This window comes from Cetorhinus maximus, chromosome 25 (genome assembly GCF_964194155.1).
Source record: "Cetorhinus maximus chromosome 25, sCetMax3.hap1.1, whole genome shotgun sequence".
Lineage (NCBI taxonomy): Eukaryota > Metazoa > Chordata > Chondrichthyes > Lamniformes > Cetorhinidae > Cetorhinus > Cetorhinus maximus.
In genome coordinates this window covers 11,766,508-11,793,675 of record NC_135903.1, presented here as the reverse complement: position 1 = coordinate 11,793,675, position 27,168 = coordinate 11,766,508, and the positions used below count along the sequence as shown (strand labels likewise).

At 44.7% G+C, this 27,168-nt stretch overlaps 1 protein-coding gene and 1 long non-coding RNA gene across 5 annotated transcripts in view; one reads left to right on the top strand and one right to left on the bottom strand.

Annotated features, from left to right (window-relative positions):
- Window positions 1-423: 423 nt before the first annotated feature.
- LOC144667887 (uncharacterized) lies at window positions 424-12,682 on the bottom strand. The gene is made up of 2 exons (XR_013573391.1): window positions 12,531-12,682; window positions 424-1,437 (listed from the first exon to the last, which is right to left on the bottom strand). It is a non-coding gene; the product is annotated as an uncharacterized LOC144667887 (long non-coding RNA).
- The window catches only part of nfe2l1b (nfe2 like bZIP transcription factor 1b), a 39,089-nt gene continuing 23,097 nt past the window's right edge, over window positions 11,177-27,168 (top strand). Inside the window, exon 1 of one of the 4 annotated variants that reach the window (XM_078529451.1) lies at window positions 11,177-12,251. In XM_078529451.1, the coding sequence (XP_078385577.1) occupies window positions 11,736-12,251 (516 nt within the window). In that variant the 5' untranslated portion in view covers window positions 11,177-11,735. The remainder of the gene's footprint in view (window positions 12,252-27,168) is intronic. The other 3 variants (XM_078529452.1, XM_078529449.1, XM_078529450.1) reach the window with 3 other exon arrangements.

The following is a 27,168-nucleotide window of genomic DNA, read 5'->3' as shown; positions in this document are numbered from 1 at the left end:
TACTTTATTTATACCTTACTTTAGACCAAGTGGTCCAGTATGCGAAGCAGGCCAAGCTTAGAGAATTTAACTGGGCTATAATTCAGCATGACTCTGAGGCTTCATATGAATTCGTTGGCTGGGTAGGCCCACAGGCAGCAGACCCATCCATAAGAAAGCCTGCCAAACTGGGAGAAAGGGTGGAAAACTCAACAGCAGAAGCCATTTCGAGATGCTTGCGCTGCGGCATGAAGAACCAACATAGACACTGTTCTGTTGAAGAGTCATACGGACTTGAAACGTTAACTGTATTCCTCTCCACAGATGCTGTCAGACCTGCTGAGTTTTTCCAGGTATTTTTATTTTTGTTTTTATTTTAGACACCAGGACTGCCTAGCAGAGGGCATGGAATGCTTCCAGTGCAGCAACACTGGACCTTTCAAGTGTTTCTGCAAATCCAGCAACTTTAATCAAGGTAGAAGACAAAAAAATATTTATGAAATGCACTCCATCCAAGAAATTGGAAATCAAGATAAAGACAAAATTACAGAGTTCCTAGGGGAAGTTAATAGTCTTAATCCAGACTATTGGTCAGTTGCAGTTCAAGTTAAAGGCTTTGATACATCAGTCCCAGCTGAAAGTCTTCTTCCCTCTCGAGCTGTATGTCAGCACAGAAGCTATGGTAGAATCTTCAGGACTTCTGAAGCTGCAGAATCCTGTACAGCAATCTTGCCTCTGAGTTATTTGTCTACAGGAAATTTGTCTTCATTTTATCGTTAAAATTTGTCCCATTACAGAAGGTGGTGGTGTCTTGTCTCTATATCAGCAATTCTTTCCATTGCGCAGAGTGGAGCAGCCTCACACAGAGTGAAGTATGGCTCTCACTGACAGAAAGTAAACAGTCCTTCTGAAATATCATTGGGAAATCAACTCTTCTTCTCCTCCTGAAAGGTTTACTGGAATTTTGTTGTTTTTTTGCTTTTGGTCGTCTACATTCATTGAAATCTCAGATCTACAATACATTTCGTCTCTTTGATGCAGCAGTGAATGATATCACTGTGACAGTCTTTCCTGGAGTTGAAGATCATATGTCTTCCGAAGGTCTTTCCCTGTGTGCTTTGAAAGAGCAATGAAGGTCCTCAGAGAGTCCTAATTTCTTCTCTTCTAGTCCCAGAAGTTCAGAGGATGATTCTGTTCAGTCTTCTCTCTTAGATCTGTCTTTCCTTGAAAAGTCCTCGTTATCCTTGCATTCAGTAGTTCTGAACCTACAGTCTGCTTTCCAGCAATGCTGCTAAATTGCTGTCCCATGCTGATGATGATGTTGTTCTCCACGACAAAGAAGAAATCCCCCATGTCTCCAAGACGTCTTCCCTAAGGGCCGAGAATACTGTGGGAGACTGAATCCCTTAGGACTGTGATTTGGGGAGAGGAAGAGTAGGAGTTGGAGTTGGGTAGAATCTGTATTTGTAAAAAGAGAGTTACGGAAATGCAATGTAAATAGTTAGAGATATGATGCACAATTTACCCCTCGATGGGCGGGTGGGCCCCACCAGCTCGGTGGCGGGCAGGCAGCCAATCACCGCTGCAGAAACGGGCCCTGCCGCCATTTTGAGTGGCCAATTAAGGCCCGCCCAGCGGGCTGCCCGACAGGAAACACTATGCACTCTGGTGGTGGTGGGGGGGGGGGGGGGGGGGGGGGTGTGTGTGTGTGTGTGTGGAGAGGGATTCCCCAACTGTCAAAGTGTGCTCTTTCATGCATGCGCGCCCAAGAGCACACTGCTCCCTGAGACTAAGTGCTGTCTCAGGGAAGCGCTGACAGTTTCATAAACATAAAAAAATAGAAAAATAGAAAAACTATTAGGTCGGCGGGTGGACAGCTAATTTCGCTGTCTGCCCGCCTTCCTGAATATTTAAATGGGGCAGGATAATGTCAGGGGCAACCCCCGGCGTCATCCCGCATCATTTTCACGTCAGCGAGTGGGCCCCGCCCCCAACTCGCCGATGGAAAAATTCTGGCCATAGTTTCAAATTGGGTTGAATTTTGAGGTTGTTGGGTGGATGCAGTGGATGGGCCCGGGAGCAGCCGGGGAATGACCCATTGCCCACGATTGGTCTGGAAACGGGCCGCCGCCTGTGACCGGCCCCCGACTGCGATTTCACGCTGGCTAGCCAATTAGCAACCAGCCAGCATGAAACATGTGCTGAAAGGCTCATTGCTGCTGGGGTGTGGTGGGGGGTGGGGGTGGGGGGGGGGGGGGGGGTGGTGGCAGGAGGGCGAAATGAAAGCTCCCTGAAGGTAGAGAGCTGCCTCAGGGAGCTGAAGAATTTGCAATCATCAAATAAAGATTTTAAATTGCAAAAAAAATGTCCACACATCAGACTCACTCACCTAAAGATATAGGTTATAAAAATTCTGCCCAAACATATTAATTAAAAAAAAATTAATATCAGAAACCTCACCCGCCCTTGGATGAGGTTCCAACAAAAATCCAAAGGCTGTCTGGCCGATTCGCCTGCCTGCCAACCATAACGTTGGGCTGGCAGTGAAAAATCCAGGTTAATTAATACATTAATGGCCTTAATAGGCCTCTTAATTGATGGCGGGTGTGCCGCCGACTCTCACCCGTGCCCGCTGACCGAAATATCGCGTGAGTGTGCGATGATGCCGGGACGCTTGCCCAAAGTCATTGCACGCTATTTTACGCTTGAGCATGTTGGGTGCGCACCCGCACATTGAGCGGAAACTCCTGCCCATATTGTTGTTGAAAGTTGGATTTTTAAAAAAATTCATTCACGGGATGTGAGCCTCGCTGGCTGGGCCAGCATTTATTGTCCATCACTAATTGCCCTTGAGAAGGTGGTGGTGAGCTGTCTTCTTGAACCGCTGCAGTCCATGTGGTGTAGGTACACCCACAGTGCTGTTAGGGAGGGAGTTCCAGGATTTTGACCCAATGACAGTGAAGGAACATTGATATATTTCCAAGTCTCGGTATACTCGGGGGTGGAGGGGGGGAATGTAGTATAAAGGGTTAACAGTACATAAATAAAGATTTCTTCCCTGATATCCTTTTGGAACTCATTACCTTCCTGCCAGGCAACTGCACCAATGTGCCAATGTATGACACTGATGATGTATCACTGACATCATTCACTCTTGAGAGAGGTCAGAACACCATGGCCAGGAGCAACATGCCTACTCGGTAACCTGTTTAGATGTAGTTCTAATAAACAAGGATTCAGCAAGTACCAGAATATGACTACAGTCTGTCCTACAACCAAGTACCATGCCTAGAGTTCACAGATAAGAAGGACCGTCTCAGAACAGTGATTTCAAGTTCCACTCCACAGACTTGAATCCATAACACAGGCTGACACTCTAGTGCAGAACTGAGGAAGTGTTACACCGTTGGGGGTGCCAGCTCTTGGACAAGATGTTATACTGAGGCTCTGTCTTCTCTCTTAGATAATATATCCCGCAACATTATTTCAAAGAGGAGGAGGGAGTTCTCCCTGGTGTCCTGGCCAATATTTATCCCTCAGTCAACATGACAAAAGCAGATCATCTGATTGTGGGACCTTGCTGTGCATAAATTGGCTGCTGTGTTCCCTATATTTTAACAGCAAACATGCTTCAAAAGTACTTTGGTTGTAAAGTGCTTTGAGATGGTTTGAACACTAATTAATGCAAGCCTTTCTTTTCTTTTTCTTTAAAATAATGCCACGAAATCTTTTGCATACATCTGACAATGATTAATTTTTAGGATTTGGGTACGGCTCACAAAGTTGGCACTTATTGCCCATCACTAATTGCCTTGGATTGAGCCTTTGGCTCAGTGACGCATTCACCTCTGAGTCAGAAGACACAGGGTTCAAAGCCCACTCCAGATAGTTCTGATGGGTGGAGACTGGAGCTTCAAGTTCTGGGATGGCATTCAGCAAGATTCTTATGATCTTAAAAATGTATTAACAACCCAGTTGGGTTTATACAACATGAGTTTAACAATACAAAAACAGAATTACCTGGAAAAACTCAGCAGGTCTGGCAGCATCGGTGGAGAAGAAAAGAGTCGATGTTTCGAGTCCTCATGACCCTTCAACAGAACTGAGTATAGTTAAGAGAGGGGTGAAATATAAGCTGGTTTAAGGTGGGGGGCGGGGGGAGAGAGAAGTTGAGGGTGGGGTGGTTGTAGGGACAAGCAAGCAGTGATAGGAGCAGATAATCAAAAGATGTCACAGACAAAAGGATCAAAGAGGTGTTGAAGGTGGTGATATTATCTAAGAAAAGTGCTAATTAAGAATGGATGGCAGGACACTCAAGGAGTTTAACAATGTTTGTTTTCTAAACTACATTCAATTTCTCAAAACTACCATGATGGGACTTGAACTCATGTTTTGGGTTATTCATAATGGCCACTATACTAATTCACATCTGAAAGATGACACTTACTGACAGTACAGGTCTTCCTCAGTACTGAATTAAAGTGCTAGTCTAGATCACATACTCAAGTCTCTGAAGTATGACTTGAACCCATAACTTTCTGACTCAAAGACAAGCATGCTACCACTAAACCACAGCTGACACCTTAATGAGACCCTTCCTGGTTGTATTCACCTTCCCTTCCCCAAGGTTGACTCATTCAGTCCGATTTTGTGAATGTGTACCCCTCCTCAATTGGAGCCTTCTGCCCACTGGCATCACAAATTGGACAACTATGGACACACTTTCCATGGATTGTAAGTGATGAGGCCAGCGATTAACCTACATGCACTCTCTGTAGTTAAAGTCAGTATTGGGAGCACGTATGCAAACCTTCAGAGTCAACCAATACCTCCATGAGTTCTTCGGGGAACTTGCTGCAACTGGGGACGGTGGGGGCGGGGCAAGACTTGCTGCAATTGGGTTGGGGGAGAACTTGCTGGGTTTTGCCATAGTGAAAAGGGTTTAGCATTCTCCATTCAGGGGCACAACTTCAATCTGGCCTTAGCAGTAACTGAAGCAGGGTGGGACCATAGGTTTTAATAGCTGATATGCATTTAGCAGCAAATATCAGCATTTGTTTTTCGCCATGCGCACACACAATCTCCAATCAGTCCAGATTCCTTTTCAAGTGCTAAAATTAAGGAGTTAAGATCCTATAAGTCTTGAATTCATTCAGAGCACTGAATGCTCTAAATATATCTAGGGGAACTGCTGAAACAGAGAGTGTGACAGTTACTGAAACTGATCGCGAAAGAGATTTACTGATAGTGTGAGGGAGTTACAGAGTCCAATTCTGCACTGAATCCCAAGGTACTGAACCCATTCCCATTCACTCCCGTTATAAAGAATCTCAATGGATCAAACCCCTTTTCTTCACTCCCCCTGTACAGAATCGCAACGGACTAAACCTCATTCTATTGTACACCATTTTTTCTGCAGTAATACTTAAGCAAAATATTCTGAGCCAAGGATAAAATTTTCCTTAGGTATCCTGTGCTTTCTGAAATGGCCTTAATAGTTGGAGGTGCAGTTCTCTGGCACACTGTTGGAATCCCATGATCTTTCTTTGTACTTCACATGGGTGCAGTTGCCTGGAAGGAAGGTAATGATTTACAAAAGGATATCACGTAAGAAATCTTATTTTATGTACTGTAAAAGAAAGTTCTTCTGTCTTTTCGCTGCTTCAAGCCGCGTGTAAATCAGTAATGGGATATAGAACTGGGTAAGAAAGGTTTGTGTTTCAGTTTGATTCAGTGCTATAATAATTCAAAATGAATTATGGTAGAGGATGCACTGAATAATTTCACAGTTCTGCATCAGCCAATTGGAAGTTGTGGGCTTTGATTGTTTGTAACATTTAGGAAATATATGAAGACAAATTTTCAGTCCTCAGTATATGGCTCCTTTGAAGAAAGAATTGCTGTCTACTACATAAGACATTAAAATGAGGCCCTGTCTGTCCTACAAAGATCCCACGGCACTATTCAAAGAGTAGGAGCATGCTCCTGGAGTCCTGGTCAATATTTATCCCTCAGCCACCATCACTAAAACAGATTGTCTTGTCATCTATCATATTGCTGTTTATGAAAGCTTGCTGAGTATGAATTGTCTGCCATTTTCTTACAACAGTGATTACACTCCAAAAAGTATTTCACTGCCTGTAACACATTTTGGGATGTCCTGAAGCCATGGAGGTTGCTGTATAAATGCAGTTCTTTCTTTTACAGTTCAGCAAAAGTCAATTTCAACGGCACAAATGAATAGTGATTTTAATGAGTAGCATTCCAACTTTTTTAAGGGTGGGGTGTATAATTTTAATCAAGTGCATTCTTGGAACTCAACAGCTCCCAGGCTTATAACTCACTTACAAGGATTCATTTTTTATCAAGACTTTTGTTCCTTCTAATTTCATCTAGTGCTGACTCCACATTGGGTGTCGCCCCTCTGGTGCCTCACATCCATCCATCCTTGCTACTCACGGCCAATTAGAAAGCAAAAGATGCATCATTACCCCAATTGTTAATCAAGATTTTTCCCATCTCCTATATTTTTATAACTCATAAATACAAACATGAATTAGGAGGAGCAGGGCCCCTCGGGCCTGTTCCGCCATTCAATAAGATCATGGCTGATCTGATTTTAACCTCTGCTCCACATTCCTGCCTACCCCCGATAACTTTACACCCCCTTGCTTATCAAGAATCTATCTAGCTCTGCCTTAAAAATATTCAGACTCTAGCTTCCACCGCCTTTTGAGGAAGTGAGTTCCAAAGACTCACAACCTTCTAAGAGAAAAAGCTTTTCCTCATCTCTGTCTTAAATGAGCGACCCCTTATTTTTAAACGTGACTCCTATTTGTAGATTCTCCTACAGAGGGAACATCCTCTCTCTATCCATCCTGTCGAGACTCCTCAGGATGTTACGTGTTTCAATCAAGTCACCTATCTTTATAAAAAGAAGAAAAATGAAAAATATTTTTTTACAATCCTTTTTTTTATAGAGTCATAGGATGATACAATGCAGAAGCAGGGTATTTGGCCCATCATGCCTGTGGTGTCCTTTGAAAGAGCTATCCAATTTGTCCCATTTCCTTGCTCTTTCCCCATAGCCCTGCATATATTTTCCTTTCTAGTATTTATTTATTTTTTTATTCATTCATGGGATATGGGCTTTGCTGGCTGGGCCAGCATTTATTGCCCATCCCTAATTGCCCTTGAGAAGGTGGTGGTGAGCTGCCTCCTTGAACCGCTGCAGTCCATGTGTATAGGTACACCCACGTGCTGTTAGGTAGGGAATTCCAGGATTTTGACCCAGCGACAGTGAAGGAACGGCGATATATTTCCAAGTCAGGATGGTGAATGACTTGGAGGGGAACTTCCAGGTAGTGGTGTTCCCATCTAACTGCTGCCCTTGTCCTTCTAGGTGGTAGTGGTGGTGGGTTTGGAAGGTGCTGTCTAAGGAACTTTGGGGAATTCCTGCAGTGCATCTTGTAGATGGTACACACTGCTGCTACTGTAGCGTTGGTTGTGGAGGGAGTGAATGTTTGTGGCTGTGGTGCCAATCAAGCGTACTGGTTTGTCCTGGGCAGTGTGCAGCTTCTTCTGTGTTGTAGGAGCTGCACTCATCCAGGCAAGTGAGGAGTATTCCACATTCCTGACCTGTGCCTCGTAGATGGTGGACAGGTTTTGGGGAGTCAGGCGAGTTACTCGTCGCAGGATTCCTAGCCTCTGACCTGCTCTTGTAGCCACAGTATTTACATCGCTAGTCCAGTTCAGTTTCTGGTCATTGGTAACCCCCAGGATGTTGATAGTGGGGGATTCAGTGATGGTAATGCCATTGAACATCAAGGGGTGATGGTTGGATTCTCTCTTGTTGGACATGGTCATTGCCTGACACTTGTGTGGCGCAAATGTTACTTGCCACTTGTCAACCCAAGCTTGGATATTGTCCAGGTCTTGCTGCATTTGAACATAGTCTGCTTCAGTATGAGAAGTCGCGAATTGTGCTGAATATTGTGCAATCCTCAGCGAACATCCTCACTTCTGACCTTATGATGGTAGGAAGGTCATTGATGAAGTAGCTGAAGATGGTTGGGCCGAGGACACTACCCTGAGGAACTCCTGCAGTGATGTCCTGGAACTGTGATGACTGACCTCCAACAACCACAACCATCTTCCTTTGTGCTAGGTATGACTCCAACCAGCAGAGAGTTTTCCCCCTGATTCCCATTGACTCCAGTTTTGCGAGGGCGCCTTGATGCCACACTCAGTCAAATGCTGCCTTGATGTCGAGGGCAGTCATTCTCACCTCACCTTGGGAGTTCAGCTCTTTTGTCCATGTTTAAACCAAGGCTGTAATGAGGTCAGGAGCTGAGTGGCCCTGGCAGAACCCAAACTGGGCATCAGTGAGCAGGTTATTGCTAAGCAAGTGCCGCTTCATAGCACTGTTGATGACCCCTTCCATTACTTTACTGATGATCGAGAGTAGACTGATTGGCCATACTGGATTTGTCCTGCTTTTTGTGTACAGGACATACCTGGGCAATTTTCCACATAGCCGGGTAGATGCCAGTGTTGTAGCTGTAAAAGGAACAGCTTGGCTGGAGGCGCGGCAAATTCTGAAGCACAAGTCTTCAGTACTATTGCTGGAATATTGTCAGGGCCCATAGCCTTTGCAGTATCTAGTGCCTTCAGCCGTTTCTTGATATCCCATGGAGCGAGTTGAATTGGCTGAAGACTGGCATCTATGATGCTGGGGACCTCCGGAGGAGGCCGAGATGGATCATCCACTCAGCATTTCTGGCTGAAGATCGTTGCGAATGCTTCAGCCTTATCTTTTGCACTGCTGTGCTGGGCTCTTCCATCATTCAGGATGGGGATATTTGTGGAGCCTTCTCCTCCAGTGAATTGTTTAATTGTCCACCACCATTCATGACTGGATGAAGCAGGATTGCAGAGCTCAGATGTGAGATCTGATCCGTTAGTTGTGGGATTGCTTAGCTCTGTCTATCACTTGCTTCTTATGCTGTTTGGCACGCAAGTAGTCCTGTTTTAAAGCTTCACCAGGTTGACACCTCATTTTTAGGTATGCCTGGTGCTGCTCCTGGCATGCCCTCTTGTACTCTTCATTGAACCAGGGTTGCTCCCCTGGCTCGGTGGTAATGGTAGAGTGGGGAATATGCCGTGGGGGATATCCAATTATCTTTTGAATGTTACTATAAGATCTGCTTCCACTGTCCTGTCAGACTGTGCATTCCAGATAGGTAGGCTATTTAGCCGCTCAAGCGTGTTCTGCTATCCAGTCAGATCATGGCTGATCTGTGAGTTAACTCCCTGTATCCACCTTTGGCCTGTAACCCTTAATATGTTCGGTTAACAAACATCTATCAATCTCAGGTTTAAAATTAACAATTGGCTTATCATCAACCGCCATTTGCAAAAGAGAGTTCCAAACTTCTATTGCCCATTGCAAGCAGAAGTGTTTCCTAATTTCATTCCCAAGAGATTTGGCTCTAACTTTGAAGCCATGTCCCTTAATCCTAGACTCCCCAACCAGTTAAAATAGTTTCTCTCTATTTACCCTATCAGCTCGCCTTAATATGTTGAATTCCTCCAGAATCTTCTACATTCTGGTGAACACAACCCGAGGTTGTATAATCCCTCCTCTTAATTTAACTCTTGGAGTCCAGGAAGCAATCTGCTACATCTACACTGCACTCCTTCTAAGGTCAATACATCCTTCCTAAGGTGTGGTGCTCAGAACTGCTCACAATACTCCAGGTGTGGTTCAACCAAGGCTTTGTATAATTTAAGGATGACTTATACCCTCTTTTATTCTAGTCCTCCAGATAAGGCCAGCATTTCATCAGCCTTTTCAATTAGTTTTTGTACCTGTTCATGACATTTTAATCAATCTACATACATAGATCTCTACATCAAAATAACCTACTGCAAAAGTTTTCTTATGTGGTGTCTGGTTTTGCTAATCACTTTTAATTGTTTTTATTCATTTGCAGGATTTGGGCATCACTGGGAATGCCTAACTGCCACCTTCTTGAATACAACCCGGTGTATTAAAAGCTAGGCTTTTTCAGGGGCAATTAAGAGTCAACTACACAGCTCTGGGCCTGAAGCCATATTCAAGCCAGACCAGGTAAAGAGGTAGATTATCTTTCCTAAAGGACATTAATGAACCAGATGGGATTTTACAATAATCCAGTATTTCATGGCTTCTATTACTGATACTATCTTTTCTTAATCCCAGATTAATTTAATTAACGGAATTTAAATTTTCTAACAGCCAAGCTTGGATTTGAACTCGTGTCTCTGGATCATTAGTTCAGGTCTTTGGATTAATCCAGTAACATGACCACTATGCCAACCTACAAACTCAAATTTATGTTCTCTGGTTATCCACCCAACTGTTAGTGCATATACTTAATTCCTATTTTTTCCCAGAGAGCTTTGGATGCCCAGTCATTGAACACATTCCAGACAGAATTTGGTTGATAGGTTTTTGGGTACTAAGGGAATTGAGGATATGGGGAAAGCGCAGGAAAGTACAGTTGAGATAGCCATGATCTTATTGAATGGCAGAGCAGACTCTGCCATTACTCCTATTTCTCACATTCTTATTTACTCTAAAACAACACTTCCATCTTTGCTTTAAGAAGCAGTGTCCTGGAGATTAAGATTTCAATTTTTTAGAGTCCAGGACAAGTACCTGGTAGGTTGGCAGCTCTGTGGGTGGAAGGCGGAATTCCCCGCTCCAAAATGGCTGCCTTCCTGGCAACCACCAGGTCACATGGTAGTGGCTCGGTACTCAGCTCCGCGGAGTCCAAAGCGAGCGCGCATGCGCCGCAGCCCCGGCAGAATCTGCAAGTCATGGTGGCACTTGCAGCCTGAGGGGGGAGGGGAAGGACCGGTCGGTAAACCAAGCCCGGCCGGTGATGATGGCGTCTCCCGCGGTCGACCAACTATTCATCAATTAAACAAACGCTTTGAGTGTAGCTGAACCTTTCCCGACTCCTCCAAAACAAACGGATAGAAAGCAAACAAAAGAAAAGCCGCCCGCTTACTCCCAGCCGGCGCCTGGGCCTAAGCCACATTGCCGCATAGCAACAGGACCGGCCCTACTGCCGGCCGCCGATTGGTCAGAGGGGATGGGGCCGTGCCGAGTGATTTGACGAGGCGGTGTGTGATTGGTTGGGCAACGTGTCAGTCAGGCGGCGGGTGGGTGGGTGGTCAGGATGAGGAAGTGGCGGCGGGTTTCCTGCTGCTGCTTTTTTTCGTCACAAGTTGAAGTTTAGCGTGTGTGGAGCCGGCAGCGGGAGTCACAACAAACAAACCAGCGCATGGGAGGAGTGCGGCCACTCAACCATCCGCCAATAAAGCCACCGCTTGATTATCCAGAAGTGATAAAAGGCCCTTAGGAGCCACGGGGCCTAGTTACACAGGCAGCAACAGAGCCTGGAGCCAGAGTGAAGTCGCTCGGCCGCTTGCGGAGGAACTTTTCGTCCGCACCTTTGGATTTTCGCGTCTGGGAAGAGGCTGAGCACAAGGGCACGGCAGTGAAAAACAAAGGGTGTTTTAGAGCTAAGAAAGAGGAAGTGACTCCCTTTGCTCAGAAACTCCGAGGGGCAAAAGTTTTTCTGTTTCATCGTGCCTTTTGTCTTTTTAAAAGTAGGAGGGAGAGAATAGGCCGTTAACTGGGGAATTAAAGGTTCCCCTCCGCCCTCTTATTTTAAAACCATTTGACTATAATATTGGAAGGGAAGATGCTCCCCCTGAAGAAGTATTTCACAGAGGGTCTCATCCAGTTCACCATCCTCCTGAGTCTGATGGGGGTCCGGGTGGACATTGACTCCTATTTGAATGCTCAGCTCCCTCCATTCCGTGAGATTATCCTGGGCCAGAGCTCGGCTTACACCCAGACTCAGTTCCACAACTGGAGGAACACGCTGGACGGCTACGACCTTCACCCCAAGAGCGTGGACCTGGACTATTACTTCACGGCCAGGAGGCTGTTGAACGATGTGAGGGGCCTGGACAGGCTGCTGGTACCCAGCACCGAGCTCAGTGCTTGGCTGGTGCACAGCAGCAGCGGCGGCGGCAGCAGGGAAGCGGACAGCTCGGTGATCGCCTCGCAGCCCAACCTGCCCTTGGACAACCCAAGCGGGGTGAACGAGGTGACGGATCCGGAGAGCAGCAGCAGAGACAATGTCTCCTCCGAACAGGGCGAGGAGAACTTGGGGGCTGTAGGATTGCCAATGAGTAGCGAGTTAACCAAGGAGGTATTTTAAACCTAATGCACATCTCCATTTAACTTGGATGCTGAGTCTGACCCATATCTTTGAAACAAAGCAAAGTTTTCTTTCTAAGTAGTAAACTGGGATACTCCTGCGAAAACGAAACAGCCCAAAATAGAAACTCCCACCCTTTTATGTAGAAAGGTAATCTACACGTGCTCTCTTTCAATGAAAGCCAGAATTCCCCCTTCCCACTATCAGATTGCAACTTGAAGTGCAACATTTAATCTCCAATCTAGCAAAACAATATACGCCACATTGTACCTTGAAGTTTGTGTTGGTTTCATAACATTGCTAGTTAAAGGAAGTAAACCTCACTCGGTGGCGAGCTGATGCATGGTTACTGGGCAGGGCTTGATTAAAATGGCTGCTCAGGAACTTGCCGTATCCGCAGGATGGAAGGTAACCCAACCTCAAAAAAATAGAAAATGCAGCTCTTGTGGTTGTTTATCATCATTCCGCAATTTAACCTTGGCTTTCACCCCGCCCCCTCTTTTAGCGGGCTGTCCATAAATTTCTAAGCTGGAAACTTAGGACAATAGTTCATCTGTTCCCACATATTCAGATATAAAAATGGGGACAATAGGCATTAAGGTTTTGGAGCAAACTTCAACTTCTGATATGATTTGCGTGTTGCAGAAACTGGTTACTATTTTCTCTCCTCACCAACTCCCCGCCCCACCCCCCCCATTCCCACCATCTCCCTGCGCCACCAAAATGTGAGTTTGAACGAATTAGGACTTCCTTGATAGTTCATCTTTTGCAATATCCTTGGCGCCTCTAGGCTAGTAACAACTTGCATTTATATAGCACATTTAATATAGTAAACATCTCAAGATGTTTCATAGGACTGTTGTGAAACAAAATCTGACACCAAACACAAAATCTGACACCAAACCACAAGGAAATATTAAGACAAACTTGATCAAGGAGTTTAGGCTTTTAAGGAACCTATAACAGGTGGCGAGTGGGGTTTTAGGAACGGTTTTCCAGAGATTAGGGCTCAGATAGCTAAAGGCACGCTGTCAATAGTGGAGCAAAGGGAATGGGAGTTGTACAAGAAGCTGGAGTTGCAGGAGTCCAGAGATCTCAAAGGCTGTAGGTTGAGAAGGTTGCAGAGACGGAGGGATGAGACCATGGATTGATTTGAAAACTGACAATTTTTAAAATTGAAGCATTACGGGACCGTAAACCAGTGTAGGTCAGCCAACATGGGATGATGGGTAAATGAGACTATCGGGAAAATCAGCCAGTGGATCTTGCTGTCGATTAATATATGGTGGGCTTGGCCTAGGATTGAACAAACTGTGATGCTGCTTTTAGATTGCACACCTTGCCAGTGCTCCCTGGTTGGGTGGTTTTTGGATTATGGCCATTTGACTGATATATGAAATGCTCATTAGTTGTCACAGTGGGATGGAACCATTGCAAGGGACCAAAGCTCCAAGGATGGGGAGGGTGATATTTGGAAGTCACTGGGAGTATGCAAGTTGTTGATTGTATGGTTTTGTCTTAAATTTGAGAGCTGAACGTGGGGAGGGGGTGAAGCTGGGAAAGAGGAGGCCTGGTTGGAAATAGTTTTTCTGCATGCCACTGTAAAAGAGGACCACAGTTGTTAGTGCGAGAACCCTGTGTTACTGTATGTATTGGTAGTGATATTGATTAAAAATCCCTGTTATTTTGGTAACTTTAACCAGGTTCCCTAATCATATTGCTTTTTGTATGGTAGATATTCTGGCAATCAAGGTAGCATGTAACTCAAAAATTGAATCATAGTTTTAAAATGTATCCTATTGTAAATCGGTCTTGGGGACTAACTGCTTCATGCCCAGGGCTGCAATCCTAAGTAACGTTACTTAAGGGACATTTAAATATTTTCGAATATATTTACTGCAGAGTGCAGTGATGGAACATGTCTGCATCTGTAATTCATCACATGGATGAGCTACTGGTTTCTGTTCTGCTGTGAACCTTTACCAAGTGGAGGTCACTTACTTCCTTACAAGAAAGGGAAAGGAAATGGGAGGAGAAAGAAACTGAAACTGCAGGACTGCTGTGTTCCATTAAATCTCAGTTCTTTCTCTTTAATAAGCCCTTCCACTTGCTTAGTGAATACTGGCATGGGTTCATTCTCTGATCAATGTTCCCTCACTTTCTCCATCATCAGTTTCACCTATTTTTTAAAAAAGCACTTTCATTTATATAGCACCTTTCATAATCACTGGGTGTTCCAAGGTGCTTTACACCCAATGAAGTACCTTTTTAAAGTGTAGTCACTGTTGTAATTTAAGAAACAGGACAGCCAATTTGCACAGCAAGCCCCCACAAGCAGCAGGTTGATAATGACCAGATCGTCTGCACTTATCTTATTGGTTGAGAGGATAAATATTGGCGAGGACACTGGACAAAATGCCCTTGAAAGAGTCTCATGTGATCTTTTTCATCCATCTGAGAGGGCAGATGAGGCCTCCGTTTAATGACTTAGCCAAAAGATGGCATCTCTGACTTTTTAGCACTCCCTCTACTGCACAGGCAGCCTTGAATTTTGGACTCAAATCCTGGACTGGGAATCAAATCCACAACCTTCTGACCTGGGTAAGAAGGCTACCCACTGGCACTTTTTTACTATTGCAATTTGACCCCTCCCCATTGCCACTGGAGCCCTGCTTCATGTCCTTTACCTCTAGGCTTAAATCTGCCAACACTAATCTTGCTGCACTCTCCTTGCTCGTCTATCTATGTAAAAGCCAAACCTCCAGGGCTGCTTCTCCATCCCCCTTATTCTTGCCAGCCTCCGCTATCCAACACCTTGAATTCTGTATTCCCAACCTTTGCAGCACTGTCCTGCCAATGTTGCGACAGGCATTTTTTTTTTGACTCTGGCCAGTTTTCCCTCTGTCTTTACCGCCCACTCTCTTCCCTCCCCAATTGCATTTTACCATAAGTAGGTGCAGATTCTTCATCTCTTAGCACGTCACTTTCTCCCAAAACTCCTCCACCTTGTCCCCACTGTAAAGTGTGCTGGAGATCAATGACTTTGGTCACCTTCCCTAGCTGCCTGTCTGTTTGTTTATTCTGCCTCAAGTGCTATGGGATGTCGAGGTTAGAGGTGCTATATATATAAACACAAGTTGTTTCCAAACTGGACACCACAAAGGAACATGACAAACACTGAATTCCATCCTACTTTCCACAGCTGCTGTGCAGGCCATGAGTAGAAGCCAGCAGCTTTACTGAAGATCAAGGGTGAAGGGGCAGTGGGCAGACAGGACTTCTGAGCTCTATTGAGTCCTGTCTCAATTTTAAAATGCTCGTCCCAGTGTTCAAATCCTTCCATGGTCTTGTCCTCCCTATCTCTGTAACCACCTCCAGTCTTACAACCCTTAGATCTTTGTGGTTCTCCAGCTCCTGAGCTCCGGAATCCCCTTCTTAAACCTCTCTGCTCCTGTACCCTTCTCTCTTCCTTTTAAGACATTCCTTAAATCCCGCCTCTTTGACCAAAATTTTAGACGCCTATCCCAATATCTCCTTTTAAGTTTGTGTTGATGTTTAATTGACAATGCTTCTGCCTTGGGGCATTTTACTACATTAAAGGTGCTGTATAAATACAAGTTGTTGCTGGATTAGAGGAAATTGATAAATTCCAGATTATTTTTACCAGTGATGATGTTGATTGAGGGGTAAACATTAGCCAGGGAAAATTCTTCAAAATAGTGCCATGGAATCATCTTGTCCCCAGTTCTGACAGTTCTCGCTCAATACACTGGGGGTGCCAGCCTGGATTTAAAGGCTTAGATCTCTTGAGTGGGACTTGATCCCAGGACCCCCTGACTGGGGTGAGAGTGCTGTGCTCCACTGGCTGTTGGGTAATGGTGGGGATTTTAGGCAACCCCCTGGCTTAGTTCAGCTTTGTGCAGTATCAACAGGCCAGTTTTGTTCTAATAGCCTGGCACTGGATGTCAAAACTAAGCCTTACTGTTGTATTTGTGAACCTGTATCAAGGTCTCTTGCTCGTTTAACGTACCGCACCACTTTTCATTCAATTTGGTGGAAGACACTGGAAAAGTTACCACACAGGCCAGTGTGGCAGGTCCTCAGGCTCCACCCAGGAATACGAGTGGTCTAATCAATCCCTCGAGCCTGTTCTGCATTCAGTTAGATTATGGCTGATCTGGACTGTATCGTAACTCAATTTTCCACCTTAATACCCTTGCCCAACAAAAATCTATCAATCCCAATTTATTTTTAAATTAATTTGCCCCCACCCCGAGCAGCTTTTTGGAGAAGAGTTTCCAGATTTCCACTATCCTTTTATGTGAAGAGATTCTTGGCCCTGAACAGGCTAGCTCTAATTTAAGAATTTGCTCCTTGTCTTGGACTCTTGCATCAGAGGAAATCATTTCTCTGTATCCACCCTATTGGATCTGTTAATTGAAATGCGTAAGATAATTATATATTAAAGGATAATGGAACGTTAGCCTTCATCTTGAGAAAATACAAGCCTAGTCTTTGCTATCTGTTCTCGTAATTTAACTCTTTAGGCTGTGTAACATCTGCTGAACCCGTGCTACACGCTCTCCAAGGCAAATATATTTTCCTAAGGTGTGGGCACTGAACTGAGTGCAGTACTCCAGGTGTGGTCTAACTGGAGTTTTTTATAACTGTAACATAACTTATGTCTCTTGTACTTCATTAGCCATGAACATTTCGTTGCACCTTGCAACTGTTAATCTGGAAGTGATTTGAAAGCTCAAAGTGGAATAACAAGTTGGTTAGGCAACCAAAAGAGTTTCTTCTCTCATTGCCTGTCGCGTGCATCAAAATACATTAGCAGTGCTGAGAGACTCTGCCAAGTGCTGTTTTGTAATCAGGTTGCACAACAGCTGATTTTCCCCCCAACCTCCACACTTGATCAAGAACTGGCTGTACATCAGCCTGTTTCACCACTCTCAGCCATGTTGTATTTGGCCTCTGGCCACTGAGGGTGGGAACAGTATTCTGTCGGTGGTTGCATTTTCCAGCATCTGCTGCAGGGATAGGGCACTGGGTTATTCAGAGAGCTTGGATTCTGGTGTCCTTCAGATTGTACGCATGAAAATAATGCAGCACAGGAGGAGGCCATTTGACACGTAATCTGTGCCAGTTAGCACTTTGAGGCCAGGAATGCAAGCTTAATTCAGCTATTTTCCCCATTTTTGTTTACCTAATATAGGATCTTAATTCTTGTAGCATATGGGCTAGATGGAGCACATATGTAACCTAATTGGTCCTGGATGTTAATGGCTCCAGGAAGTCTGCACCTATTGCAACACCTTTCTTTTATTGGGATAATTAATGGGAGGTAACATCTATATTAAAATGACGTGGATGACCGCAAATTTCTAACTACTATGTGACTACATCAGCAGCACCTCCTCTTTCACATTGTTTTCCCCTCCTGTCCTCAAAGCACTATTCTTGCTGAGGTGCAGTTCAGTAGTGCTGTTTGCCCTATGGTGTCTCTCCCAAGTTGCTTTGTACATGAGACTATGTATTGATTGTTTTTAGATCCTTCCTATAGCCTTGACCCCTTTCTATCTCTGTAACCTCCAGACTTGTAACTCTCTGTTGTGCTCTCTCAATTCTGACCTCTTGCGCATCCCGACATTCGGGATGCCCCGTCATTAGAGGTTATGCCTTCAGCTGCAGAGACTCTAAACTCTGGAATTCCTTCTTTAAACCCCTCTGTCCCTCTTATCCCTCTTTCCTCCTTTCAGATGACCCTGAAATCTATCCCTTTGACTAAGGTTTTGGGGTCGCCTGTTCTTGTATTTCTTTTTTGTGACTTCTGCTACAAAAGGCACGTACTGGGTTACTGATGCAATAGTGCTGTAATTCATGTAACACTGACTGAGAAGATCCTCCCCAGCTTGGAGTGAGAAAGTGCACTGATTGCAGTATGGAATTGTTTCTTAAATGATTCTGGAGGCAAGCTGTTTCCATGTTTAATCTAGTTATAACCTGTCAGGACTACTTGTACTTGTTGCTGTAATAGCCAGGCAGCCACATGGTTCTTTGGAAAATACCAGTTGTTCCGGCTGCAGTTTTGGCTGTGGGCTTAGAATGAAATCAGATACACAAGGATGTGTGGATATTTAAAGTGTCACTTTAGACTTCAACGATTTGTTGACTGGTAAGATAGAAACAGGAGGAGGCTATTTAGCCCCTCAAGCTTGTTCCACCTTTCAATGAGATCATGGCTGATCTGTGACCTAACTCAATTTCTCTTAAATTTTTGTTAAACCCAAAGATATTATCAAACTGAGATTTAAAATTTGCAAATGATCAATTGCTGCTTGTGGAAGAGTGTTACAAATTTCTACCACCCTTTGTGAAGAAGTGTTTCCTAATTATACTTCTGAAAGGTCTGGCTCAATTTTTAAATGGCTTCCTTGTCCTAGACTGTCCAAGCAGCAGAAATAGTTTGTCTATCCTATCTGTTCTCCTTTTGTCTTGAAAGCTTCGATCAAATTGCCCCTTAACTGTCTATGTGCCAGGGAATGCAATCAAATTTGTGTAATCTCTCCTCATAAATTATTCCACAAAGACCAGCTGTCATTCTAGTAAACCTATGCTGTACTCCCTCCAAGGCCAATATAACTTTTTCCTAAGGTGAGGTGACCAGACTGGTTACAGTATTCTAGATGTTGGCTTTGTATAGCTAAAGCATGGTTTCTATCCCCTTGTATTCCAGTCCTCTATATATAAAGGCATCAAATTTGTTTGGCATGATCTCTTTGCAAAACCATTCTGGCTTGCTCTGATCAGCTAAAAATTTACAAGGTGTTCAGTTCCCTGTCCTTAATTATAGACTCTAGTAATTTCCTGACAACAGGTGTTAGGCTAACTGGTCTTTAATTTCCTGTTTTCTTTCCTTTACCTTTCCTAAAAAGCAGACTAACATGCCACAATTTTCCAATCTAAAGGAACAGTTCCCAGATCTAGAGAACTTTGAATATTCTCTATAATTATAATCTTCCAATGTCTTCACCTACTTGTTTTTAAAACCCTGAATGGAAATCACCTGGTCCTGGGGATTTTCTTCTCCACCTCATTCTTTTTCATTCTTTCATGGGATGTGGGTGTCTCTGGCTGGGCCAGCATTTATTGCCCATCCCTAACTGCCCTTGAGAGCAGGTGGTGAGCTGCCGTCTTGAACCACTCCAGTCCCTGTGCTGGAGGAACACCCACAGTGCTTTTAGGAAGGGAGTTCCAGGATTTTGATCCAGCGAATTTTCTATTTGTTTTTTAATCTGTCTTTTCCACAGTGCCATGTAAAGTTTGGTTGGCTCCCTGTTTTTCCTAAGTATAAAGCTAGCATGATTTTGAGGGAGTACATTTGGGCCACTTGTCGTCTTAGCATTAATTCTCTCCCAAAAGACCCATGTTGTGACGTTTGACATCTGCCCTTTGGAAGACAACAGATCAGGAAGTTGGAGATCCTGCCCGTGCCCAGTTGGGCAGTACACAATATCCGGACAGCTACTACTTGTATTTATATAGTGCCTTTAAAGTAATAAAAATGTTACCACTATTAGTATGTGCAGTTACCTCCCTGTTTCTCTGAAGTTGGTATGTGGCTAATGCAGCGCCACACTGTCAGTGAGCCTAGATTAGTGAGGCGTGGTGGCCAGGGTCGGGCCTCATGGTGTGGTGGGCCAGGTGGCAGTTTGCTGCATAGTGCTTCCATTGTACTTGAGAATTGTTTTTTTTTTAACCAAAACAGTGGATATTGGCCCAGATTCCTGATCCCTGTGGAGTGATGTAAACCATGGTCATGTTGAACTTGGATTAGGGAGGGCAAAACCAGCTGGAATTTCTGCTCCTGATTACAGTGGTGATTTCTGCTGGAGACTCTGGGTATTGAGCACAATCCTGATAGAGCACCAATTTGGGTGGGGCTATGGGTTTGTGCATGAATTAAAAACAAAATACATTTCTGTAGTGCTTTTGACTATATTAGGATATCCCAAAGTGTTTTACAGTTAAGTAGTAGTTTTTTTGAAGTGCTGTAATGTAGTAATTGTGGAATCCAGTTTGTTCACAGTAAGGTCTCACAACAGATAATGTGGGGTTTTTAAGGGGATGGCTGAGGGGTAAATATTGATCAGGACAGCAGGGAGAACTCATTCCCTTGATTTTCAAAATGATGCCATATTAATATGTCAGAGTAATGGCTGCTTTGTATATATCTCAGGGCAGCTGGTGTCTCTGGTACTTTACCCTTGCAAGAAGCCAACATCTTAGATAAGGAAGGAAATTGGAAAGAGTTGGAGGGGAATAATATTTGTGTTTCAGTTTCCTCTTATGGACTCGAGCAATGGTTGAAATGAAAATCCTGCAAACTGGCTTTTTGTTGCTTTCTGTTTCTGTGGTGACTTTAACAAAGCTGATCATGGTTTCCCGCCTGTTTATCTGTTTTCAAATAGTGGAGGTTAAGCAGCTGCCAGTCATGTGCTTTTCAGAAAAAAAGACTCCATATCAACAACATTTTGTTCCTGGACTGATTAAAAATAACCGTTCATTCCAATATCTTGTGATGGAAGTTCGCCCATGCATGTCAGTAACTCCATCTGGAGCAGGCCTATTTCTGTCACCACGATTTCTAGGGGATTTCCACACCCAGCGACTGTTCTTATCTGCTCCACGTAGTTGGACATGGAAAGCATACTGGAATGTTAGCAAAACTTAAGTTGATTGCTGTGCATGAGTCAGAGTCCAGTGTCGAGTCTTGTTGTGACTTCTCTCTTGGGCAGGTGTGTGTACTCGATAAACACCTGGCTCTTTGGATATTGTATGTGAATATAAATCAGCTGTTTACAGAACAGAAAATCATAGAACCACCCTTGTGGAGTTCACTAGTGAATATATTCCTTGAGTCAGATGCTGTTTTAATTTGTTACCCTTTGTAATCAATCTGGTTGGTTTGCTTTGGGATTTTCTACAAGGTCCTTCATTTTAAGCACTGGGGTGAGCTGTAGTGTGGCTGACCTCAACTTTAGAAACTCCATGACTTAAGTCTGAATACTGGCACCACTGGTGGTATTGAAGCCTTGTCAGACCCTGTAGCTCTCTGATATCCTGCGATGTTAAGATGGAGAAGAAATTAGTGATTATTCTTGAGGCATATTTTAAAAATTTTGACCAATTACTTAAAGGACCTGGAACTTCCCTTTTACCAGCATCCTTTCTACACTGGCGGATTAAGCATGGCTTCTAATTTGACCCCGAACTGGACTTGTGAAGTGAGCAGCCAATAGATAGAACAGTACATATGGTTCAGGCACCCAGTTCAAAACCAAGAGAAGCTGAGAGTCTTAAATTTGTTCAGTAAAGGAAGACTAGCATTTTTGTAGCCCTTTTCCAAAGCGTTTTCCAGCCAGTTTACAATTTTTAGCAGACCATGAGCCAGTAGAATGATACAAGGTTAACACCAGTGTCCTTTTCATTGCTGCTGTGATATATTTCTGGGATAATTTATTGCCTTTGCTGACGGTTTTGTGTTTCCACGGTAGGACTCTTAGGGTGCTTTAACCTTTGAGCTCAGAATGGAGGCAATGAATGAGTTAACAATTGAATGACCAGTTATCCACTTTAGCATGCACAGATTCTGTTGGGGTTTTTTTTTTGGAGGGGAGAATCCAGGAGTCTCCCATGCCTTCAGTTCACACACAACACTCTTGAACAGCAGCACTAGTGGTGGAGCTGCATCTTTTATCGACTTGTGTAGGGGACACAAGATGATGGGGTGCTTTGCTGGAAATTGCTCCACTGCAGTCTTATCAGCAGTGAGTCCAGCTGTTATGTATTGACTTGTTTTCTCCAAACCACTGGTATCAAATGTGTACTCAGTCTTTGTCTCCATTGTCTCATAGCACTTTCAAGGGTGTTAATATTTACAGTGAACTTATGCCCCCTTTCTATCTTACATCTCTGAAAACTTGGTCATTCAAAACTCTGCTGCTGGTGTCCTAACTTGCACCAAGTCCTGCTCACCAATCTTCCTCTGTGCTCTTTGATCTGCATTAGCTCTTGATCAAGCCATGCCTCAATTTTAAATTGTATTCTTTGTTTTCAAAACTCTCCATGACTTCCCCCTCCCTATCTCAAATCTCCTTTGGCCCTACCACCCCTGAGATCTTTGTGGCCTGATTTCTTGTGGATTCCTGATTTTAATCACTCATTGGTGGCCACACCTTCAGCTGCCTAGGTCTGAAGCTCTGAAATTTTATTTATTCGTACTTGGGAATGAGGGCATTGCTGACTCGGCCAACATTTATTGCCCATCTCTAATTGCTCTTGGGAATGTGGTGATCTGTCATCTTGAACTGCTGCAGTCCATGTGGTGTAGGTACACCCACAGTGCTGTTAGGAAGAGTTCCAGGATTTTAACCCAGCGACAGTGAAGGAACAGTGATATAGTTCCAAGCTACACACCAGGAAGGTTTGTGGCATGGAGGGGAACTTGGAGGTGGTAATGTTCTTATGTATCTGCTGCCCTTGTCCTTCTAGGTGGTAGATGTCAAAGATTTGGAAGGTGCTGTCGAAGAGGCCTTAGTGAGGTGCTGTAGTGCATCTTGTAGATGGTACACCCTGCTGCCATGTGTGTCGGTGGTGAAGAGAGTGAATACTTAAGGTGGTGGGTGCCAATCAGACAGGCTGCTTTGTCCTGGATGGTGTGGAGCTTCTTGAATGTTGATGGAGCTGCATTCATCCAGGCAAGTGGAGAGTATTCCATCCTGGCTTGTGACTTGTAGATGGTGGACAGGTTTTGAGGATTCAGGAGGTGAGTTACTCTCTGCAGAATCCCCAACCTCTGACCTGCTCTTGTAGTCACCATATAGTGTCTATAACATAAAACGATCCATGGCATTCTGTAAGATATATTTATCAAGCATACGTTCCTTCTAGAGGGTGTTTTCAGCCTCTATTTTCCTGCTCTCTGTCCCCTCCATCGTCCAACCTTATTCTATCTCTGCCTGAAGAGGGAAAGTCCATTCAATGACACCACATGTTGGCACTCAGTTTGATGCGCCTGTATTTATGTGAATGATTACAAACTGGAGGTGAAAGCACTGCTTGTTCAGTTTTGTGTTCTGATTGTCTCAGTACAGTAAAAGTCAGGAGCCTATGTATGTGGAAAACAAAAACAGCATTACCTGGAAAAACTCAGCAGGTCTGGCAGCATTGGCGGAGAAGAAAAGAGTTGACGTTTCGAGTCCTCATGACCCTTCAACAGAACTGAGTAATATTAGGAGAGGGGTGAAATATAAGCTGGCTTAAGGAGGGTGGGGGGGGTGGTTGTAGGGACAAGCAAGCAGTGATAGGAGCAGATAATCAAAAGATGTCACAGACAAAAGGATCAAAGAGGTGTTGAAGGTGGTGATATTATCTAAACGAATGTGCTAATTAAGAATGGATGGCAGGACACTCAAGGTACAATCTATGGAGGTGGGGTGGAAAGACTAACAGGGCATAAAAGGTATAGATTTAAAAATAATGGAAATAGTTGGGAAAAGAAAAATCTGTATAAATTATTGGAAAAAACAAAAGGAAGGGGGAAGAAATGGAAAGGGGGTGGGGATGGGGGAGGGAGTTCAAGATCTAAAGTTGTTGAATTCAATATTCAGTCTGGAAGGCTGTAAAGTGCCTAGTCGGAAGATGAGGTGCTGTTCATCCAGTTTGCGTTGGGCTTCACTGGAACAATGCAGCAAGCCAAGGACAGACATGTGGGCAAGAGAGCAGGGTGGAGTGTTAAAATGGCAAGCGACAGGGAGGTCTGGGTCTTTCTTGCGGACAGACCGCAGGTGTTCTACAAAGCGGTTGCCCAGTTTACGTTTGGTCTCTCCAATGTAGAGGAGACCGCATTGGGAGCAACGAATGCAGTAGACTAAGTTAGGGGAAATGCAAGTGAAATGCTGCTTCACTTGAAAGGAGTGTTTGGGCCCTTGGATGGTGAGGAGAGGAAGTGACGGGGCAGGTGTTGCATCTTCTGCGTGGGCATGGGGAGGTGCCATAGGTGGGGGTTGAGGAGTAGGGGGTGATGGAGGAGTGGACCAGGGTGTCCCGGAGGGAACGATCCCTACGGAATGCTGCCGGGGGGGTGAAGGGAAGATGTGTTTGGTGGTGGCATCATGCTGGAGTTGGCGGAAATGGCGGAGGATGATCCTTTGAATGCGGAGGCTGGTGGGGTGATAATTGAGGACAAGGGGGACCCTATCATGTTTCTGGGAGGGAGGAGAAGGCGTGAGGGCAGATGCGCGGGAGATGGGCCGGACACGTTTGAGGGCCCTGTCAACGACCGTGGGTGGAAAACCTCAGTTAAGGAAGAAGGAGGACATGTCAGAGGAACTGTTTTTGAAGGTAGCATCATCAGAACAGATGCGACGGAGGCAAAGGAACTGAGAGAATGGGATGGAGTCCTTACAGGAAGCGGGGTGTGAGGAGCTGTAGTCGAGGTAGCTGTGGGAGTCGGTAGGCTTGTAATGGATATTGTTGGACAGTCTATCACCAGAAATTGAGACAGAGAGGTCAAGGAAGGGAAGGGAAGCGTCAGATGGACCATGTGAAAATGATGGAGGGGTGGAGATTGGAAGCAAAATTAATAAATTTTTCCAGGTCCCGACGAGAGCATGAAGCAGCACCGAAGTAATCATCGATGAACTGGAGAAAGAGTTGTGGGAGGGGGCCGGAGTAGGACTGGAATAGGGAATGTTCCACATACCCCATAAAGAGACAGGCATAACTGGGGCCCATGCGGGTACCCATAGCCACACCTTTTTGGAGGAAGTGAGAGGAGTTAAAGGAGAAATTGTTCAGTGTGAGAATAAGTTCAGCCAGACGGAGGAGAGTAGTGGTGGATGGGGATTGTTCGGGCCTCTGTTCGAGGAAGAAGCTAAGGGCCCTCAGACCATCCTGATGGGGGATGGAGGTGTAGAGGGATTGGACGTCCATGGTGAAGAGGAAGCGGTTGGGGCCAGGGAACTGGAAATTGTTGATGTGACGTAAGGTGTCAGAGGAATCACGGATATAGGTGGGAAGGGACTGGACAAGGGAAGAGAGAAGGGAGTCAAGATAACGAGAAATGAGTTCCGTGGGGCAGGAACAGGCTGACACGATCGGTCTGCCGGGACAGTCATGTTTATGGATTTTGGTTAGGAGGTAGAAGCGGGCCGTCCGAGGTTGGGCGACTATCAAGTTGGAAGCTGTGGGAGGAAGATCTCCAGGGGAGATGAGGTCAGTGACAGTCCTGGAAACAATGGCTTGATGTTCGGTGGTGGGGTCATGGTCCAGGGAGAGGTAGGAGGAAGTGTCTGCGAGTTGACGTTCAGGCTCCGCTCATATCACTGCTTGCTTGTCCCTACAACCACAACCCCCCCCCCCGCCCAACTTCTCTCTCCCCCCCGCCACACCTTAAACCAGCTTATAATACACCCCTCTCCTAATATTACTCAGTTCTGTTGAAGGGTCATGAGGACTCGAAACGTCAACTCTTCTCCGCCGATGCTGCCAGACCTGCTGAGTTTTTCCAGGTAATTCTGTTTTTGTTTTGGATTTCCAGCATCCGCAGTTTTTTGTTTTTGCCTATGTATGTGGATTTGTTTGCCCTATAAATAAACTATTACTAAAAATCATGTCCTATACATTATATAAAACATATGAGTTGCCAGCTGAGCATGTGATTGACTGCTGAGCAATCCCTGCATCTGTCAAATATCAGAATTTTCACAAACTTAAAACTGTTGTGCTTACTTAATCTTTAATAATGAACATTCAGATGAGTGTTGAGGGGTTCAAGCAGATACGCAACACGAGGAAGATCATTATTGGTATTATGCTGTTGTCTTATGTTTCTCTCCACTCCCCTGTTATGACACCTGCCAGGGGAGTCTACAGCAGTCATATTAGCCCCTACATGAACTGATTGCGATGTAGGAAGGGAGGGGCTGGTTAAATGCCCTGTTGACTGAAATAACCTTGCAGGTCACCCCAAAAATAGAGTAATAGGATCTAAACACTTTGATGTGAAAATTAGCCGGAGTTCCACGTTTGAAAGTGTTTCTGAATTGCATTGTCTCATGAGCCTGCATGTGGCCAGAGTGAAATTTGTTTCCTGTGACTGCCTAAACCGCTCTAGCTAATGCTTTGTGTTTTGGCATTGCAATAATTGGTTTTGGTGGAGGGGTGGGCTGAATATTTTGGGGATGTTTTTGGAGAATGAGGTGTAACTATCCTCAAGCAGGGAATTGATTGCTGAAAGGTTCACACTTGGGATAACTAGTTATTATAATAATTATAATAATAATTATAACTAGTTGTTTTGGTGGAGTGGGGAGGGTGTATCGCTCTGGCGGCCTCTTCCACAGCCTTGCCCAGTCCTGGGTGTCCCTAGCAAGGGACAGTGCAGATAGTGCTCAAAGCCATTTATATCCAATGGGCACTGCAACGTGACCTATATCATCTTGACAATAAGATCCTGAGCCAGCTTAGTGGTGTTGATTTCTGTAGTGCCGGCCTTTGCGGCCCACAATTTGTTTTTAAATTAAAAGAATGGCTTGGATTTGTTTAACACTTTTTCCTGATCTCTGGATGTCACTTGAATGCTTCACAGTCAGTGAAGTACTTTTGAAGTGAAAGAGTGTGTAATGTAGGAAGTGTGGCAGTCAACTTGTGCACAGTAAGCTCCCAAAAACAGCAATCCAACAAATGACAATGTTTTAGGTGTTGTCTGAGTGATTCTTCTTATCGTGTCCACGGACAGTCTATACGTGGCCCAGCCAGAACTGGACATATTTTTGCGCCTTGTTGAATTCGGCAAGATCTGCAACAGTGCAGGGTTCCTGTAGTGATAGGCATTGCAGGA